This window comes from Cloeon dipterum, chromosome 4 (genome assembly GCF_949628265.1).
Source record: "Cloeon dipterum chromosome 4, ieCloDipt1.1, whole genome shotgun sequence".
Classification (NCBI taxonomy): Eukaryota; Metazoa; Arthropoda; class Insecta; order Ephemeroptera; family Baetidae; genus Cloeon; species Cloeon dipterum.
The window spans coordinates 16,955,297-16,975,627 of NC_088789.1; the positions used below are offsets into that span (position 1 = coordinate 16,955,297).

The 20,331-nt window shown below is 39.2% G+C and overlaps 5 protein-coding genes across 9 annotated transcripts; 2 read left to right on the forward strand and 3 right to left on the reverse strand.

Annotated features, from left to right (window-relative positions):
• Nucleotides 1–148: 148 nt before the first annotated feature.
• On the forward strand, nt 149–6,508 carry Hydr1 (phospholipase Hydr1). The gene is made up of 8 exons (XM_065489417.1): nt 149–405; nt 3,169–3,341; nt 3,716–3,929; nt 3,988–4,106; nt 4,426–4,605; nt 4,661–4,703; nt 4,754–4,919; nt 4,977–6,508. Exons 1-8 carry the CDS (start codon nt 283–285, stop codon nt 5,144–5,146), a joined length of 1,188 nt encoding a protein of 395 aa, XP_065345489.1. The 5' UTR covers nt 149–282; the 3' UTR covers nt 5,147–6,508.
• Nucleotides 6,509–6,988: 480 nt separating this feature from the next.
• On the forward strand, nt 6,989–11,483 carry ArfGAP3 (ADP-ribosylation factor GTPase activating protein 3). Of its 3 annotated transcripts, XM_065489371.1 has the most exons (12): nt 6,989–7,141; nt 7,734–7,925; nt 7,987–8,118; nt 8,229–8,270; nt 8,442–8,573; nt 8,629–8,772; nt 9,048–9,191; nt 9,251–9,381; nt 9,437–9,830; nt 9,885–10,100; nt 11,031–11,054; nt 11,129–11,483. In XM_065489371.1, the coding sequence occupies exons 1-12, from the start codon at nt 7,067–7,069 to the stop codon at nt 11,144–11,146; spliced, it is 1,644 nt and encodes a 547-aa protein (XP_065345443.1). In that variant the 5' UTR covers nt 6,989–7,066; the 3' UTR covers nt 11,147–11,483. The 3 variants fall into 3 exon arrangements, with proteins under 3 accessions (XP_065345443.1, XP_065345444.1, XP_065345445.1); XM_065489372.1 differs by lacking the exon at nt 11,031–11,054; XM_065489373.1 differs by lacking the exon at nt 8,229–8,270.
• A 1,097-nt stretch (nt 11,484–12,580) lies between these two features.
• On the reverse strand, nt 12,581–13,669 carry LOC135942576 (uncharacterized protein DDB_G0290685-like). 3 transcript variants are annotated; one of them, XM_065488755.1, is made up of 4 exons: nt 13,599–13,669; nt 13,322–13,547; nt 13,001–13,249; nt 12,581–12,881 (listed from the first exon to the last, which is right to left on the reverse strand). In XM_065488755.1, the coding sequence occupies exons 1-4, from the start codon at nt 13,614–13,616 to the stop codon at nt 12,634–12,636; spliced, it is 741 nt and encodes a 246-aa protein (XP_065344827.1). In that variant the 5' UTR covers nt 13,617–13,669; the 3' UTR covers nt 12,581–12,633. The 3 variants fall into 3 exon arrangements, with proteins under 3 accessions (XP_065344827.1, XP_065344826.1, XP_065344825.1); XM_065488754.1 differs by having other exon boundaries at nt 13,001–13,255; XM_065488753.1 differs by having other exon boundaries at nt 13,001–13,547.
• A 1,289-nt stretch (nt 13,670–14,958) lies between these two features.
• On the reverse strand, nt 14,959–17,215 carry LOC135943104 (uncharacterized). The gene is made up of 5 exons (XM_065489513.1): nt 17,088–17,215; nt 16,449–16,813; nt 15,469–15,591; nt 15,194–15,412; nt 14,959–15,136 (listed from the first exon to the last, which is right to left on the reverse strand). The coding sequence occupies exons 1-5, from the start codon at nt 17,094–17,096 to the stop codon at nt 15,028–15,030; spliced, it is 825 nt and encodes a 274-aa protein (XP_065345585.1). The 5' UTR covers nt 17,097–17,215; the 3' UTR covers nt 14,959–15,027.
• Nucleotides 17,216–17,579: 364 nt separating this feature from the next.
• Nucleotides 17,580–20,203, reverse strand: LOC135941911 (mucin-2-like). The gene is made up of 4 exons (XM_065487705.1): nt 19,895–20,203; nt 19,655–19,840; nt 19,001–19,079; nt 17,580–18,937 (listed from the first exon to the last, which is right to left on the reverse strand). Exons 1-4 carry the CDS (start codon nt 19,992–19,994, stop codon nt 17,632–17,634), a joined length of 1,671 nt encoding a protein of 556 aa, XP_065343777.1. The 5' UTR covers nt 19,995–20,203; the 3' UTR covers nt 17,580–17,631.
• Between the last annotated feature and the right edge of the window lie 128 nt (nt 20,204–20,331).

Genomic DNA, 20,331 nt, shown 5'->3' on the forward strand with positions numbered 1-20,331 from the left:
CCTTTAAAATAAGCCTATTTCGGAATATTCTTTCATGGACCCTTGAACTGGGCTTAATGTGCAAATAGTAGCCCCCTTCTAACAAGAGGGCTAGTCCCCCTCTGCGGCTTTACCAGGCTTTACGCCGGCACTCCCACCCTCGTCCAATGGAAAACAACACGATTACTGCATGTTGTCTGCAGTGGACGAGTCTCGCTGCGCCGGGAAAGTTCATTCAATAGTTTTATTTAATTTTCGCCTTCTTTCCCGTTTTTCCTGGAATCCAGCTCAAAATTTATCGTTATGGATTGGCTGACGTCTACGTTACCGAGGTCTCTTGAAGGCTTCCCTGAAATCCCTCGCTGGTCGATGGGACTTTTGCTGGGGACGGGTTTCGTCACCTACTACTTATACGAAGCAGTTAAGGTCCGTATCAATATTAACAAAAGTGATCGAAAATTTTCTTCACAATTGTATGGAATGGAAATTATCACTTAATAAATTGACTCTGAAAATTTATTTATATTTCTTTTCCATTCATGTTGCAGAAATAATGGTTATTCTATAGGGTGGATTTCTTAAATAATATTTCAAATGAGAGCTGAAAATGTTTATATAACAATCTGCTCACGATAAAATTATTTCAAGGTCGCTTTATTCTTTTTTCTTAATGTTATATAATTATTAATAAAATATTTAATTTTGCACGTTTTTTTTGGAAAACTGTTTATCACGACTAAAAATAACGTTTATAGGAATAAAATTCAAAGCTTTTGAGGACTATGGCCTTTGCCAGTAGTTCTATAGTTCCCTTATCTATAAACGTGCCAAAATTCGGGTGCTTTAATAGGTGTATGAACACAAGTAGAGAGGTTGACCCAATACCCAATGCACTGTTATCTTGTTATTTCGTCGTCACCTAAGCTGTCTATTATACACCACGTACAAATTTGATACTCCAATAATGCTCACATCAATTTTGCGGCAGTGAGAACAAGCCGCTGCTGTTCACCATAATTATTAAATTTATCTTATTAAACCAATGTTTGCTGGAATAACCTTTTAAAGGGCTTAAATTGTTTTCGTTCAGAGGTAGTTCAGATCAATTTAGAGGTGTATTTATTGTATCAACCATTATTTTCGTAAAATATAATACACTTTCCACTATACAGTAGTTGACACGTTCTTTGCAACAGGATGTTGTGCAGAACTGTTCGACAAAATAGTCCAATGACCCATTTTCAGCCTGATTTTTGAAATGTATATTATTATGTATGTTGGATATCAAAAACTGAAACCATAAATATGATGTACTGAAATCCTTTTGCTCTTACATATTGCACAAATGGTAGTAAGAGTTGACATAATTAATTACTGTAAGTTAAAAAATAATATTTTGGGCCTTACTAAGCTTTAAAAAAGTCGCAAAACTTAAAAGGCCAACAGAAATGCTGTGTCATTTTATAAATTTCGTAAAAGAACAGCCATTTTTACTTTCATGTTTTTATTTGTTTGGTATGAGGGGGAAATTAGTTTTTACCATGATTGTAAACTGGATTTAAAAATGCACGTTTACGAAGTAGAAATATCCGAGAAAATCGATCTCGAAAGACCCATTGAACTATAGGCCCATTATTCTCTGCATAGCGCATTGCATAATACACGGTCTTTGTTGCTGATTGTGACTAGCTGATATGTCCCCTGAATCGGGCATGTATTTTTGGCTACTTATTGTTAGCCAGAGTCACAGGGGACTATCGATAATATTATACCAGGCATATTTGCATGAGTCCGATGGTAATGCGAGAGCCGCCTTTAGCAGCTTCCGTGTTTCATTGATTATTTCGAACGGCGCTCTTGCCGCACTTTTTTATTGACCGCGCGCACACTCTCAAAATGCTTACCTCGACGACCTTTAACCAATTGCATTTTCGCTCAACTAAGCGGCACAAACTACAAACACGATACGCGCGTTGACTCTTTCTTTGCTTTTATTAGGATTAGTTCTTTAAATTAAATTGGATACAAATGCTGGACATTTTTCTCGAAGCTATATCGCCTTCATTACGCTCAACTTGTTTTGGCTACTGCCCGACACCCGAAGCCCTATTTCATGAACAGAAATTTACTTGGTTTATCGAGCGAAAAACAGGAAAGGCTGAATTATTTGTGCTAACAATAGCACATAAACAGATTTTTGCTTGTGGTTTTTCTATGTTTATGATTACGTAAAGTTATTATGCAAGAAGGGCATTTTTCGTTGCCTTTTTTGCTTTAACTTTCCACACACGCGCGCATACTGTAAAAAAATTGGCCTTCACTGATTGAACTGATTAAGATAATTAATGTAACTCACAATAACTGGGGACATTGGTGTCGTTGGCCGTAAAACAGAATCCACATCCAGTATGGAGGGAAATAAAGCGATTAGGGAAACCACGAGGTCGACGAGTCTGGATGACCTTTGTAAATGTGATCAAGTAAAAATTGATAGATTTTTCTATTTTAGACCTTGTATCTTAGCTAATAGCGATCGTTTTCTTATTTTTAGGATGATAAAAATAATGGACTTAACTTGTCAAAATCTTTTCTGGTTTTATTTATTTTTCCAATTCAAGCGATCACGCGTCTAACTGCTGGTGCTCCGTTCCCCATTTTAGATTGTGCTTGTTGAACGGCTCCGAAGTCAATTTTGTGTGTAAGTAGATTAATGAGGACAAAATTCATTTTAATGAATTTGGATAGTTAACGGTCGATCAAATAATTGTTACTTTGAACTATGTGCAATAATCAAATGAGAACCGATATCGCAGTTAGTTATATTGCAGAGTTTGCCAGATATATAAAAAAATACTATCATTTGCTTGATTTTGATCCCTATCGTCGCAATCTATCCAACGGTGTGAGGAAAAATTTACCTCGTGGTGAAGTAAATCCTTATTTTCAATTATGGAGCAGTGCTCACCGCTCGATTAGCATGCAAACTTTAGAGCCTATTTTCTTTGAAATTTTAACAGCAACGTGAGATAATTTTAGCATTTTCCCAACTTTCAGAGAATATAGGAAAATAATAAAAATTTTGCAGTATCTTTCCACTATAATTAAATTTTCACTGTTTTATTCAGGTACAATTTTTAAGCCAGTAAACTCCAAACAATTTCAAATGAAAATTTCATAATTATGTTTCAGCTGCCGACGCTTGCCTGCTCACAAAATAGCAAATTCCGCGAATTTCTGGAAAATCATGTTCCTGTGATACGCGAAAAGTTCTGGCCGACCGTGTGGTGCTTCGAGTCGAGACTGCAGACGGTGTTTGCCAGCGTTCTTCGCCAACACACGCTGCCTGATATAGAATACAGACGGTAAATTCAATCAGACTTCTCATTGAGTATCAAAAGAGGATGTCGCTCAAGAGCCAACGGCCTCATTGAGCATGAGACATTTAATTTCAAATAATTTCACCGTGCCTTTATGCCAAAGTTTTTAACTAATCGTACTTGTCTCGCCATGCACTTCAAATTGCATTCAGTTCAATGAGATTTTTTCATTTTCTTAGATAATGTTTCTCTGAATGCAAAATTTTATTATTCTTGACTCACATGGGCGGTGTTCTGATAAAACGTCAAGCCTACTCCTAATCTGATTGTGAGATACGTAATTTGCTGATTCATCCACTATTTGAGATAATTCTTTGGAGTGTCCTATATTATTCAATTATGTAACTGGATCAATGCAGGCAAATTTTCCGGCTGAAAGATGGAGGCGAACTTGCGTTGGACTGGCTGGGCCCTGATGATAGCTCGATGAAGGATCCTCTAGTTTTGGTGCTTCCAGGACTCACTGGCAACAGTCAAGCTGAATACATCAAAAGTCTAATGAGGGCTGCTCAAGCTCAGGGATTCAGATGCGTTGTGCTTAACAACAGAGGCCTCGGTGGCGTTGATCTCAAAGTAGAAATAGAATCCATCTTCATCTGCACAGTGATGCTTATTCCGATTTTTCCCACAGACTCCTAGAACTTATTGTGCGTCCAACTCTGAGGATTTGGGCGAGGTTGTTGACCACCTGAGAGAGACAGACTGCGCCAAGAACACCCCGCTAATTGTTGTTGGAATATCAATGGGAGGGTAAATTTGTTTGATTTAAGAGTATCACTTGAATTTCATTATTGACAGCTAGTGTTAATCGATTCCAAGAACGCTGATGATCAATCAAAGAACCGCCCCCATCTCTGATTGGTCGCAGGCGTTCTTGTGGCGATTTTTACTAGGTTCAGACCATGAACCGCTAAAGTATCAGTTTTTACCTTTCCGCCGGTTTTTGGCTCGTTTTGTTGAATATTCAATCGAGTGATTTCGCTGCCCTCAGCAATGGATTGGTCAAAAAATTTGTCAACAATGTAATTCCATTTTTTGTATTTAATTTAGCTAAACAAAATTTGCGCAGGCTCATGTTGGGAAACTACCTTGCTGCTCACGGAGAAGAGGCAAAGGACAAGATTGACGCTGGAATGATCATTTCCGTACCATGGGACGTTTTTAAGGCCACTGAGAGTATCGAGCAGTTTGGCCTGAACCGCCTTCTGAATTATCACCTTGCTACAAGTCTAGTCAAAACTCTAGATAGGTAATTTTTCACATGCTCTCTGCATGATTTGAAATTACAAATTTAATATTGACAGGGTTAAACATCACATGCCTTGGGACGTTGAAGAGGCTTTAAAGGTGATTCATCTCAAAAGAGTATTCCTGCAGTTTTAAAATCTGAATTTTAGAGTACAACTGTGCGCCAGTTTGACTCGCGATTCACCTGCAAGCAATTTGGGTACACTGATGTCGATGAATACTACTCTGCCGCCACTTTACACACAAAACTGGATCGTATAAAAGTACCAACTCTGTGTCTTAGTGCCGCTGATGACCCATTCCAACCACTGGATGGTATGGCCAGAAAAAAATCCTATAGTAAATAAATTATTTCAATTAATTTTTTTCCAGCTATTCCTGTTGATGCCGCTCACAAGTCGGAGCATGTGGCGATTTTAATTACAGCTCGCGGAGGACACATTGGATTCATGGATGCGCTGAGACCTGGTGAGGATTACATGTGCAGGGTTTTTGTCCAATATGTAGAGGCTGTGATGAAGAAAGGGAAGCCTGAGGTGTAGATTGAGTTGTTTAAACTGTTTTTTGTGATTTTACCTGACATGATAGGCTCTTCTTGCAATGTAAAAGGCAGGAATGTTATAGAGGATCCTGATTCTAAATTTGTTTGGAGTATATTAACAATCAGTGGAGTATATTAACAATCAGTGAAGTATCTTTTTAAATTGATAGCAGGTTGAATAGTCAGAATTCATATAACGTTACTCCTAAATCCATGAAATCACCACAGTTTATAGCCTTTGTTAATTAGATAATGGCATCAAAATACTATCTTATATTCAAAGAGTATACCATGATCCTATAACATTGCAGTAGAAGACTTTACTTGCCGAATTTAAAGCACTTCAGTTACACTGAAAATTATTGCTGCATGCTTTATAGTCGGAACATAATATTGCATCAGCAGGGTTTTATCGTTTGGACCATCCATTTTTTTCCGTGATCAATCTGTTGTGATTAAACATTTCGAAACCATGACATAATCTAGACTTTTTCAAAACCCATTATTCTAGTTTTATTCGTAAGCAGAACTAGCTTTTACTTCGTTGTCTTTAAAAGGTTAAAATTTAGTGAGATTGGCTTTTCTAAAGCTTTTTGGTCCAGTAAACATAGATTTATAAATGCGAAGTTTGCAAAGCAGTTACCGAGTGGGTTCCCAACTAGAGTTTCTGGTGAATATTATATCAATCAATAAGGTACAATAACTACTTTAGGTCACTATCTTCGAGTTGTAGACTCGGTCATGATACAATTTAAAAAATTATCAAGTGCATTTATCTCATCGCTGTTAAAAATGTTATTGTTATGCAAGGTTGGTGAATAATTACTCATTGTAAGCAAGTGCTTTGAAATAATCACGAATAAAGAATTTGGTTAATTCACTCTAACGAGAAATTGATAAATGAACTTGCTTTCGCCAACCTTTTGTTTCAATAGGAAAAAGCTATAGACTAGAATAATTTTTCTGCAATCCACTTCAATACAATTACATCTCAGATCAAAATAGCCGATAATTTAACTCTTTGCATTTACATCTGGGTGCGATTTTCATCGTCTACTTTAATGATAGAAGTTGACAATGTAGCGTCACTGTATACACACTCAAAGAAATCTTTTTTGGTGCAATGTTGATTTTTTAATGGAATTTATTTTGGTTGTGTTGCTCGTCATGAAAGTGATATTAAACTGTTGATTCATGTCCGCGAGAGATGCATTTCACTGCACTGTTATACCCGGTTTATTTATTCTACAGTATACACAAACTGCTATATTATACACATTTCTCTTGTTACTATCTTGTTGTTTGTGATTGAGAGTGCCATTATTTGTGATTTTAATTGAAATAAAAATTAGACCAAAACTTACTACGGCTATCATTCTTGGAATCACGTATAAAACCTAAATAGAGACTAAACATAATTATATATAGTGACTATTAGGAATGGGTCTTCTCTAAACGGAATTAAAAAAACATCATCTGTTCATTAGAAAATTCTTGAAATAATGCAATCGTTTTATCGAAGAGGAACGAGATTAAGAAAATCTATATAATTAAAATACCGAAACAATAAACGACTTGAGCAAGGCGGTGATAAATAGCAATATGGACCGAAAAATTTCGTAATCTTTCAAGGGACTTAAATGTCAAACAGAACTGCTAAATAGGCTAAATACATGATTGAATTGTTATAAACGGATGGTGCACTTCATCACACAAATTATTCACAGTCTATTCTGGCGTTGTGAGTTATGCGCGCAAGCGAGGTTTTGGTGCACACAACATTTCGCGCGGTTTGTATCCAAATCATCCGTGCATTTAAGGGTGGCGGTGATTGGCCGGCGAATGGTGAGTTGTCGAGTGGCCTCTCTTTGAACCTCGAGCTGGAACATTGCCTTGTGAGCCACCAGCCAAAGCAGCAATCATGGCTGAATCTGGCCCGAATAAAAGTGACATTACTGCGGTTTTCAAGCAATTGAGGAATTTACCAGCCAACAAGGTAAGCGTCGCTAGTTTCCTGACAATTTGCGAAGATTTTATCAAACTTGAGTGTCCCTGTTTTCTGTTTTCCTATGATTGATCATCGCCATCGACAACACAGATTTGTTGTCATCGTTTTGGAAATTTTCCTTCTTGTTGCTTTACCACATCATCTCTTTTCTAATTTTAACTAACCGGATTTTCCACGGATTTCGCACCTGTTGCTAATAAAGGGATCGTAAAATTCCCCACAAGCATTTTCCCAGGCTCAATTCTACACACCATAACATTTTGTAATGTTTTATATCACCGATATTACCCATGAATCGTTGTATGTAATCTATTGTATCATTACTCAAACTGGAGGTGTAATTATTTCTCAGCCTGCATGAGGGTTTAATACGCTTCCAGTTTGTTTCATTATAAAACCAGTCAGTTAAGAGCGGTTAAGAGTAACACCAAACACCTGACCTAGACCTAAAATGAAAAATGATAACGTGTAAAAATAATGACTCATGCCAGGGTGTACAAATTACAAACATTCAAATTTAACATAACAATATTTTATATTTTGTACATAACGACTTTATCACATGTTGTATCAATTCCAGGTTTGCTTTGATTGCAACGCCAAAAATCCGACATGGTCAAGTGTAACTTACGGGGTGTTCATTTGCATCGACTGCTCAGCTGTTCACCGCGGCCTTGGGGTGCATCTCACGTTTGTGCGGTCCACCCAGCTAGATACCAACTGGACCTGGATTCAGCTCCGGCAAATGCAGCTGGGAGGAAACTCTAATGCTGTAAGCATTTTGTGAGATGGGAAGTTTTTCTAAATCTCAATCATGCTTGTTGTGTTTGCAGAGCACGTTTTTCCGCCAACACAACTTAAACGCTAATGATGCCCAGCAAAAGTATAATTCTAGAGCGGCCCATCTGTACAGGGAGAAGCTGCACCAGTCGGCCATCCAGGCAATGAGGATTCACGGCACCAAGGTTAATAACATTGTTGTTTCTAGGTTTGCTAAATTCGCCATCAGGATTATTTTTTTAATAATTTTAACTAAAGGCCATATTTTCTAACTGCTTAATTCAATGGTTATCAGATAAACCTGAAAGAAACCTTGAAAGCTTCTGGACAACGTTTGGTGAGAAAATCTCAGGGTTGTTTATTTGTGTTTTTTGTTTTACTGTTTGTGGCACTTTTTTTAAACTCCTCAAGGCCAGGAAAATAACTAACTATGTTGATTTTTTACGAGTGAACTAACCAAGTTGAAAATTAATTTTGATCTGTTCTAACAAGTAACATTTATTCACAGGTCCATTTGGATGTTTCTCAAGATCTTACGGCAACTAAAAAGGAAGAGGAGGAAATCGACTTTTTTGAGAACATTTCATCTCAAATGGCTCCAATCAGTCAGCCTATAACAGAAATCCCAACGCCTGTTTCGGTACTACTAAAAAACCATCCACTTAGAGCAAATTTACATTATTTTCTTCCTTCAGAAACCAGTGCCTCAGAGGATAAGTCAGCCTGGAGAGAGAGAACCAAGTGTGAGCACAATAGAAAGCGTTTCCACTCCTGTTGCACATGCTCCAGAACCCAGGAAATCGACAATTGGAGCCAGGAAGCCTGCTGCGAAAAGTGGAGTGAGTCGAGAGCGTTTTTTTCTCTAAAATCTACGTTCATTTCTTTTGGGGGTTTCAGTTTCTAGAACTTTAAAAAGACAAAATGAGCATGAGATCAAGCAAATTCAACGAAATTATTTTTAGATATTATTCTCCCTGAAACCTTGTAAAATGTGATTATTTCTATTTTAAATCACCATTTTATTGGTGTCTTGGCTTGAACAGTTTAAATGACAAATGGAAAACCAATAATTTAAGTGCATTTCTATAAATTCTAAAATTTGTGTTTGATGCAGCTTGGTGCTAAAAGAGGCCTTGGTGCTCAGCGCGTGAAAGCGAATTTTGAAGAGATAGAACGTGAGGCTCAGATGAACGACGAAATCAAGACCAAGGCAGTGGAAGAAGTGATTAAACCAACTCAAGAGGAAGAAGAGAAACAGGTTAGTTACCGCGCATATTTATTACTGTTCTCTTATCAACATTTATTTTGCGCTGTCAGATGTCCTCAATGAGGCTGGCCTATCAAGATTTGAGCGTGAAACAGAAGAGGGAGGAAGAACGCCTGAAACACATTGACAAAAACAAAGCCCAGCAGGTGGAGCGTCTCGGCATGGGTTTCGCCAGCAGATCGTAATTCATTCCCAATAATGTAAGCCTTACTTCTTTCTAAATCGAATTCTCACAGAGGCATCAGCCACTCGGCCCTCACTGACATGCAGGCCATAGAGCAGGAGGGAGTGGTGGAGAAGAAGAAGCAGTCTTCTGTTCCTAGTTCGCGGTCCACGTTTGAATCGGACTTTTTTGAAGAGTTTCAGTCGGGCTTCTCCATGTACAAGAACAGCGAGCCCAAGAGCACCGGCAGTGCCTGGGGCACTTTTGACGACGCCGAGCCAGCGTCCAATAGCTCCAGCCAGAACAACAGCAAAAAGTGGTCGGATCCAGAGCCCGTGAAGCCGCCAAGCCAGCCAAGGAGCACTGCCGGAGCCGCCTCTGCCGATGGGAACGAGGCCCAGAAGAAGTTCGGAGGCGCCAAGGCCATATCATCGGACCAGTTCTTCCAGGATTCCGACGCAAATAACGTAGGTTTATTTTGCTGTCCTGATGCTGATTTCTCACACTCTGTTGTTGTTTAGTGGGAGAGAAAAGCAAATTTGCAGCGCTTCGAGGGATCGTCAAGCATATCATCGGCTGATTACTTTGGCGATGGCTCCAGCCGTCCGAGTAATGCCGCCTCCGCTTCTTACAACTCACCCGATTTGGAAGATGTTCGTGAGAGTGTGAGACAAGGAGTGACTAAAGTGGCTGGCAAGCTGAGTAACTTGGCCAACGGGGTGATGAACTCATTCCAGGTCAGTCCAAACTATTTTTAAATTTTTACTGTATACTGTGGGATTTAACAGTTTAACACCCTGCCAATTAGCATTTCTAAAAATTTAATTTTTTCCTCCAATACTCCAATATAAAATTTAAATTAAAATCAGTAGTAAGTAGTGTTCCCTGGATTCGTTCCACTCAAATATGCAAATCAATGATGAAGAATATACGGTTTCTTTATTGAAGGAGCAATTTTTTTGGTTCCTGTGCATTTCTCCCATTTACACTGATTTGCTTGAAGACCAAAAGATGTTTTTATACTGGCGTTTGTTGACAAAATCCTTTGCCACGTTCATATGTGCAGAGCAAATTAGAGAACACAAAGAGAGGCAAGTAGACTTGATAACGTCGCCAAACGCCTTTTTGCTCCCATTAGAGCCCCATGCTTCCAATGAGCATAAAATTGAATGTAAGGTTTCTATTTCCAACTGAAGAGTTAATCCATCGATTCATAATCTCAGAAAAATTACCCAAGCATAGCTTTTGTTGCTTTCTCTGATTTGTGACTGTTCATTCGCAATGAACTCAAACTTTGAATGTGATTATGCGATAATGAATCAATGGACCAACTCTTTAGCTACGATTAGGTACCAATAAAGAATCGGTTTCCGCTTATTGGTAGCAGAATGGCAATCGATTTACCTACCAGTGGCATTTAATATGGTGTTATTATGGGAGCAAAAAGGCGTGTCAGCAACTTTTTCGAGTCCACTTCAATCTCTTTATGGTCTCTTGTGCATATATAAATTTCACGGCAGAGAATACCTCGTCTGCATCCCATTCCCTGTTCATGTGGAATAGTTCGCAAAGTAAAATATTTTTCCCACAATTCCCCAATAAAATTGTTTGTTTAGTTTAAGGCATGTTAGACACGCTCGTTGTTCACGAAGCTTTTTTATTTCTAGAACCGCGTCGTTTCCAATTTGCAGGTAACTGAACAATCCTTTTTAGCGCCAGTTTTTTTCATTACGCCGCGATACTCAAAAACTAAAAAATGTTGCAGGAGCGTTACGGCTATTGATTCTCAGCCTGACCCAGCACTGCGCATTGCATTTCATGCTGCCTGCCTCTACTGTGACGATAAATTTCCACAACATTCGCAAATTTTGTTTTAATTATTCTATGTTATTATTCCGTGTAATTTAACAGTTCTTTTTGCAAATTTTCATTCTCTTCGACCGGTCATGGAGATGTTCAAATTGACTAATTTTCAATGTCCAAGCAAGCGTTTCATTCGTCAGTTGGAGTTTTGTTTCTTTGCACATTGTTTATTTTGCTCAGCGAGTACTGTAATTATAGATGAAATTTTGTAATGGGTAATTGAAATTCAAATAAAGTTACTGGATTTTTAATGCCTACATTAACTGCAAATTTGAATACTGAAACGCACGATCCCTAATTAATTTTATTCGTAAGCAGTTTCAGGTGAATTTGGACGCAAGTTTTTGGCGTCAAATTTTTTATTATCGAGTGGTATCATTTCTTAGGCTTTCAACCCTGCAGATTTCAAACTGCGACAGATAAGTTACCAAGGAATCCTTGACGCCACAATTTTAGTTAGTTTACAATTAGCCCCTTTAAGTACATTTGAAAGTCGAAACTTAAGAAAAAGATTCAGTCGTGGATTTTAACTAAATTAGTTATGGTTGAACTTTATCTAGGAAGATTAATACAGTAATTTATACTTCAAATTTGAACTCTACAGGGTCGAAACCTATGAAATGTCAGCAAAATTGATAATGATATTGTTATATAACGGGAAATAGAACAATCGTTAAGTTTGTGGTGGGGATTTGCCAACCTGCAGGTTAGTGAGCATAAAACCAAAGCGCTCAGTTGTAGCTACGTAATAGTTAGTTCCACTCCCATTTCAAACCTCTGCGGTGAATCTCGCACTGCCATAATTTGGGTATTATTTGCTACGTGTTTTAATTAGTTATAATTAAAAAAAAAAGGAAGAGAAGAGTAACATGTTAGCTTTCAAGAACTATTGGTACGCTATACCTTTGCACGGTGAAAACTTTAAGTGTCTCTTTTGTCGCCGCTCTTGTAGGTGTTTAGTTTTCATTCTGGTGGCGGGAATGGGCGCAGCGAAGGGTAGGGGGCTGTGGGTGCCGCGCGTGGGGATGGCCAGGCTCCTGCGGCGCCCATACAACCCCTACAATCTTCACATTGAGCAGACGAAATTGCTCACTCGGAAGCGGCTGCTTGATTCTAAGTCGTCAGAGTCTTCTTCGGAAAACACAGACGACGATGACTCGCCTGACACTGAGGAAGAGGAGGACGACTACAGCTACTTCGACTTTTTCAGTTGGGACTATCCAATTGAGGATTCTAACCAAGCGCTGGAAGATTTTAGCGACGATGAAAGCCCAGTTATTACTTTGCCTAAACGAGAGGAAATGTTTTCGTAAAGTCCATTGTGCTTGTGAGGAGTTCAAATAAAATAATTCAGTCTGATTGTTTACTAATTTTGAATTATTTTATTGCAAGTTGAAACAGACTCTTTCAATCTCCTGAATGTAAAATGGTCTGTCTATTCCAGCCTCGCCTGTTGTTCACGATTTTGATTCTTCTGCCATTGATGATGGTGGTCGAGGTTCTCCGCATTTTGTATATCTTTGGAGTAGGCTTATAGTTTGTTACTGGTTCTCCTAGTTCATTTGTATAAAGAGCCGTCAGTTTTGGCGTCGTGCTTCCTATGGGCTCTTCTTCGTCAGTCAACGAAAACTTGGTCGATGCTGAGTGGGGATTGTCTGAAGGATAGAACGTAAATTAACATTTTCCTACAAAGTTATGGGAAACAATAAAAGCGTTTTTTTTTAGAATTGCATGAAATGGCGACGATTTTAAAAATTTATTCATGATAACGCACCTCCCTCTGGATTTTCGCCTCCATTATTATCACTTTCCCTATTTGAATCGGGATTATTACTAGCACCATGATCAGCTTGTCCATCGGCAGACGAATCTACTGCAGCTTCATCCCCTGACGCTGGATTTTCATCCCCCGACGCTGCATTTCCATTTACCGGAGCTGGGTTTTCATCACCTGATGCTACTGACACTGTATTTTCGTCTCCTGAAGCTGGGTCCTTGTTCTCTGAATTTCCATTTTCATCTCCTGAAACTGCAGTTTCAATACCCGATGCTGGGTTTTCCACTGGCTCTCCCACTGCATTTCCAGAATTTTCACCTCCTATATCTCCATCGCCAGATTCCGGCTGTGGGGATTCTTCGTTTTCGTCCAACATATCCTCGGCTCTTTTCTCGTCTTGGTCATCTGAGCTCGTAGTTGTTACCTCACTGCTGGTTTTGACTTTGTTCTTGGACGCTGGCTTCTTGATGTATTTCCACCGCCCATCACTTTTTCCAGCGTGCACCCCCAACTCCATGGCTATTAAACTGGCCATGACAAGTATCTGGAAAATTTAAGATGGAAATTTGGAATAATGAAAAATTAAAATGCTCACTAAAAACGAACGCTCCATTTTACATTTTCTCGGTTACATTGCAGACTGACACAATTTCCATCACGTTTCCCTCATATCATATGATCAGCTTTTCCGTTCGTCTACGTCACAGGAAATTTCGCAGCCATGTTTCATCCCGCCAGGCACAGTAATAAAAAATACATATCAAAAGTTCTATTCGATGTGACTGTAGCCCAGGCACCTTAAAAATTGACTGACGTTACTCATCATCTGCATTTTTATTTCTTTAATTTTTCCAAGCTTTCAACCAAAGATGAAATTTTAAGTCGCTCAATTTTAAATAAACTCGGATGATATATTTTATGATATGGTTTTAAATTATTTAAACAAAATTTTTGGGCTAAAACGCTAAAACTTTTATTCACGATTGTTACAAAATTTATTTTAATAAGATTCTAATCGCCAGACTTAATCAGCGAATTGCGGTTCCACTTTTCTGCAGGCGCCATGGCTCTCAGAAATGTATCTCTATTTGCGTCATTGCTCTTTTGACCATTATTAGTTTGAGTAGGCCATCGATTTCTGTTTTGGGTTCTAGACTGGTCCACATTGTTTATACGCCTCCGCTTGTTTCTGTTGCTGGCCCACGGAGATTTGGATGTGGTCGACCTGCCCGTCCAAGCCACGGTCAAAGACGTCCAGCCAGAGAAGGTGGTATCTTCGCCCTCTGGATAGTCGGAGGGAAGCTCTTGGTCTGGGTTGAAAGGTTCTTGCTCGCCGTCCAGCGGGTACCGAGTTGTTGATTGGCCATCAAACTCTGAGCCGAAAGGGTTGAAAACTTGCGGCGTCGTTAGTGAGTAATCCCCTGCTTCTTGTGCGGCATTTATCGCTCCATGAGTTGTCATTTGAGAATCCTCTGAGAGCGTCGACGTCGTTTCTTGTGAACGCACAGGTACCCATAATACTGTGATTGCTATCCAAATTCGCACAACGACTTGCTGAATTTACAAAAACTTGTGAATATAATTTTTCAGATAGTTTCAAATGGTATGTCTTACTATGTAGGCCATTCCTAGAATTATCATATGGATATATTGCCTCCACCAGGCGTATCAAATTTTCGTGTGATCACCTCTCTCCATCAGCAAAAATACGTTTTGTTAAAATTTCTGTTCAACTGTGCCAATCAGATTCTGCGCACAACAACGGGAAGCTAGTCATCTCTCGTCATGGGCACTATGTTGAGCGGAATTCGTTTTTTTTTTCATTTTGAGCAAGGATATTAAATCCAATGTTAATTTTTACAACTCCCAAAGTTCATAATTATTGTATAACAAATCGCCTTGCACTCGTACCGACTGAGGGTCTTTGCAATTAAATAAAAAAATTCGTCTTAAATTGGGAATAAGTTATTTTAATTCATTGACTATATTTTCATATAAAACATTATTGATCTATTTTTGTTGCTCTATTCCTCCTTCGACACAGCAGGACAGTTATAAAAGTTACAAGCGTCGTCCCTCACTGCCTTGAACAGTGTTCCGACGTTGAGGAGCTCGGCCAATGGGGCGGGCGTCCTGAAACAAAAAAAAATTGAATTTTTTGCAGTAGTGTCGTTTGCGATCGAAACTCACTCGTGAGCCACAGCCCAGAATCCCTGCTGCACGGAGTTGGCGCTAGCTTCTTTGCCCAGCCTAGCGATTTGGCAGAACAAAAATGCGTCGCACTCGTCCTTGTTGAGAGCCTTGAAGCCACCATGCTTTTCGATCATTTCCAACACAGGGAAGCTCTCAATCACTGGCCCGTCTTCCGTGGAGCGCTGTTTTTGCACCGTTCCCAAGGGCTTGACGGTTCTAAAATGGGCAGATTTAATTAAATTTGGAAATATTCATAAAATTTACGGGCTTACTGGGTTGCATTGATGTGCACAACGTTTGGTGGGAGGGCGGCGAGGAAAAGTCCAATTGGGATTGCTGCTGTCAGAATCTTCACAATTTTCTTCCACGGGCTGCCATCGTGACGGAAAAGTGAACTGAAATAATTAAAAATATATACAATTATATAATACGCTCTGACTCTGAAAAGACGAAATGCCACGGGTCGAAAGACAAAATTTGCATGACGTCAAGCATACTCGACGAAATTAGCACCAGAAATTAATTAGTCTTTGCTATAGTAGAATCAGATTCGAAAAAATAATTTCACGGGTTTTACGGGAAAATATTGGACAACTTTGATACCTATATCAGTATAATATCTCATCTTCGCCTTATTGGAAATTAAAAAAAAGTGTGCTTTGGTTTTCTTTCGCCGATCCAAATCAAATTTTATTTCCTAGGTCAAAGGCCACTTCTATTAATTTTTAGTTTCTAATTAAAATTTTGGAAATGGGCTCAGAATTTAAGAATGTTGAAAATGTACTTAAAAGCTGTTCCACGACATGTGTGCACTTTTGTGAAATTTTCAGAGTGGTGTTCATTTTCGTTTTAGGGAAATAATTCCACTTCAAATCTCGGGAAAACAACAATTATTTCGATTTTTTGTTTTTCATATTTTTTCCAGTCTAATTATCGGATTGTTCAAACATAATTGCAAAAATTGCACACCATGTTGGACTAATTTTTGATAAAGCTTCATTAATGAGCAATTTTAACTTCCCAGAAAATCATAAAAATCGCCCCCATTCATCTCTAAATACAACCATTTTAGGCAGAAAATGAAACTAAAATCAATCAACTTAAAAAAGTTATTTGTCCAGCTAAGGATGTTTTCCCCATTTTTCAATAGATTTCATTTAAAAATTTAGAGATGATCATTCAGAGAAAGCCTGAAAAAATATTTTTTCTGTGGTCTCAAAAAACGAACTAAAGAAAAAAGTGCCAAGCTTACTTGTGAAGATCGAGTTTGCCGAAACCGAACTTGTGCGGCGAGACGTGAGCGGTTTTTCCACCGTAAGGGTAGGGCGGCTCCTCGTACGCTGGGACAGCAAAGCTGCCGGATGGCGCCGCCTCGTATGTGTAGGGATGAGGCGCCGACGCAGCGGCGGCGGAGCCTCCAGAGGCGCCGTCGAATTTGACGGGCTTGTAGACCATCATGTGCGGAGTGTGCGCGCCACTGGTGCCGTACGTGCTCATCACCTTCTCCTCGGCAGACTGCGAGTTGTCAGTGAACTTGATGGGGTTGGACGTCGGCCGCGGCTCGTTCAGCACCGCGCCTGACGTCACCAGGGCCATGAGGCTGACAAATGAAAATACCTGAAACCTCTGAATATCAATAACTTTTTCACCGTGTACAATGGGAATGTTTCGAAGACTAAAAACGTTTTCATTCGAAAAATAGGGGATTTTTCCAATTTACTCTTGGGTCAGCGAAAAAAAATTTTATATTGAATATTTGCCGATATTTTAACCTTTCCGTTTAAACTGAACTAACATAGGGAACGCTAAAAATAAGTTCAAAATTTAAAATTTATCTGTTCACTTTCCAAGCAAATAATTTTTGGAGGAAACTGCGCTGACGTGCACTTACCTTCAGCATTCTGTGTGCGACTGTCACGCTTTGTGCGTCACTGCTGGTTTAAATACTTTTTTTGAAGCTCGTTGCGTCTGTCAGGTTACGGACGAAGGACCAAAATTTATCTTGAGCGCGTGCACACACACACATATTGTTCCCTTGCTGAGTGCCGTTTTTAATTCACTTTCGCACTACTCTCTCTGCGACAGTGCGTTTTGCAGAGCTCTCGATTCTCCTTTGACATCAGACTCGCAGCTCTCTAGCGCTTCAAATTGCATATCTTTTGTGCTAGTCGCGTAATGAAAATTATAAATCTTTATTCTTAACTGGCTATTGTTTTTGTTCAAACCGTTTCACTTTTGATTTTAAGAGAGCGGCGCTTTTGTTATGTTATGCTCTCACAGAGTTTATTGTGCATGAGAAACTAACAATTAGTCAATTCACTTTTTTTAAATTTTTATTTGGGTAATTAATTTGATCTAGAATTTAAAATGAAGGTTTTATATATAACAGAGATTTATTAATTCATTAAAGCCAACAAACTGTTTTTTTTGCAATATCAAAAGTCTTCAGGAATCAACGGGAGTGTTTCCATATCATCATTCTCATCTGAGCAATCTTCTTCACTTGACCCGAGGCCACTACCTTCTCCACCTCCCTCCTCGGATGAATTCTCAGCACTGCTTCCAATTATTTTTTTCGGGTTTTTACAGGGCTTTGTAGGTTTTGTTGGGTGAATAGGGTGAGTGGGATGGGGTTTTACGGTCGTTGAGGTTGTTGTCTGACTTGGTTTCGTAGGTTGCGGCATTTTGGTTGTTGTCGCTTTCGTTGTGGTTGGTGCTGGTGTCGTTACGAGGTTACCATCCTCTGAACACTCTTCTTCTTCACTTGACTCTTCGTCACTTCCCTCTCCAATCACCTCTTTGGATGAAGATTTCTTGCTTCGAGTCTTTTTAGGGTTTTTACAAGGCTTCGTAGGTTTTGTTGGGTGAACGGGGTGAGTGGGATGAGGTTTTTCGGTAGTTGAGGTTGTTGTCTGACTTGGTTTAGTAGGTTGCGGCATTTTGGTTGTTGTCGTTGTCGTTTTTTCTGTCGTTGTCGGCATTGCTGTCGTTGTCGGCATTGTTGTCGTTGTCGGTTTTGCTGTCGTTGTCGGTTTTGCTGTCGTTGTCGGTTTTGCTGTCGTTGTCGGCATTGCTGTCGTTGTCGGTTTTGCTGTCGTTGTCGGTGTTGCTGTCGTTGTCGCTTTTGTTGTGGTTGGTGCTGGTGTCGTTACAAGGTTACCATCCTCTGAACACTCTTCTTCTTCACTTGACCCTTCGTCACTGCCCACTCCAATCACCTCTCTGGATGAAGATTTTTCACTTTTTGTCTTTTTCGGGGTTTTACAAGGCTTTGCTGGTTTTGTTGGGTGAAAGGGGGAAGTGGGGTGAGGAGGATGGGTTTTTTCGGTAGTTGAGGTTGTTGTCTGACTTGGTTTAGTAGGTTGCGGCATTTTGGTTGTTGTCGTTGTCGTTTTTGCTGTCGTTGTCGGTTTTGCTGTCGTTGTCGGCATTGCTGTCGTTGTGACTGGTATTGAGGTGGTTGTAGGTTTTTGATTTTGATTTGCGAGTGTTTTTTTCGTGATCTGCGTCGTCACTGTTGTTTTACTCAGGAGAGTTGGTGCTGGTGTCATCATCGTTGTAAGTTTTTTGGCCGTCCTTTGCTGATTTGGCTTTTTGGTTGTTGCTTCATTTTTTACCTCTTCTTTTTCTTCTGAAGAAGAATAATCAGATCTGTCGTGTGCAGCCGAAAATGCAGTTTGGCTATATGCTGCTCTGCCTCGGCGCGAAGCAGGAATGCCGCGCTTTCTTCTCACGATGGGCCTATACAATTTAAACCATGAACTTTAAATTGTCTCTATAAAAATTTAATCGAGGGTCGCTTACAAATTGCTTTCCCCAAAATCCTCTTGGAGCGTAAAACTGAGTAATTTCCGTCCTACTACACCACTGAGATTTGAGTAGTCTGTGAAAAATAGAACGGGATATTGTAAAAATTAGGTGCTGTTAATACATAATTTTCTAACGCGCACATTATTCCTAACGAATAAAATGTCCTAAAATACCTGGATTTTGGATACTTCTCATAATACTCACTTGCTAATTTTTGGATAATTCAATTATTTACGTGATCATATAAATTGGTGGAAATGTGAAATGTATATAATTTGAAATTAAATTTGTATACATATTTATTTTAATGAAAAAGGAAAATACGGCACATTTCTTAATTCATTTTGTTATGACAGTTAAATTTTCACTGAATTAGCAGTTGAATTTGACTAATTTAGGATATTGTCGGATTCCTTTGTTTAGAACATTATTTTTAGGACATTTTTGGAGGAACCTATTTAGGACATGTACGTGAGGACTTTGTATGATTTTTCGTTCAGAACACTATATCCCTAGGACACCCAGTTAAAATTTTGCCATGGCTCTTAGTAGTCAATTTTAATTTTCCCTATCAATAATCAAAGGTAGATTAGAGTGAAGTAGTAAAAATATCAAAAGAGTAGGGATGCTGTTTGTTATGAGAATTACCAGTAGGAGTTGTGGTGGTTGTAGTAGTAGTGGTAGTAGTGGTCGTCGTCGTCGTTGTAGGTTTCGTCGTGGTGACGATGCTTGCCTCTTTGGGCATCTCAATGAAGCCTTCGTCTTTGGGAAAGTATTCCACGGGTTCAACAGTGTCTTTGACCCAGGTATCAGTGTCATTCCAAAATTTAAAATCTATTTTTTGCAATTTAGTACAAGGCTGAAATAGGCAAGTGAAATCCATCTCACCTGTTGTTAAATCGGAGATTGGAGCTGTTCTAACGCTGGAAAAATATCTCGACCACGACAGGACCAGTAAAAATTTTGAAATCATTAATCTAGTCTTCATCTTAATGAAAATTCTAAATTCCAACTAACGACCTCCGTTGTTGGACGCAGAGTGAACCTCAATGCTGCGCAGGGAGGAAGTTAAGCTGCGTTCGCACGTCAATCTTTTTGTAAAAATATTAACATTAAAGAAGCCTTCTTATTCAGAATGCTCCACGATAAGCCAAAACAAGCACGTTCTGTGTGGCAAATAAGCAGTATTTATGTGCATTTAACGTGAAACTTAACGTCATTTGACGTGCAGCAAGATATAAGAGCCACATTGTGTTTGCACTTGGAGCAGAATAAAATACGAGAGCGTATTAACGCGTGCGTCTGTTTACACCAAATAAAAGTAA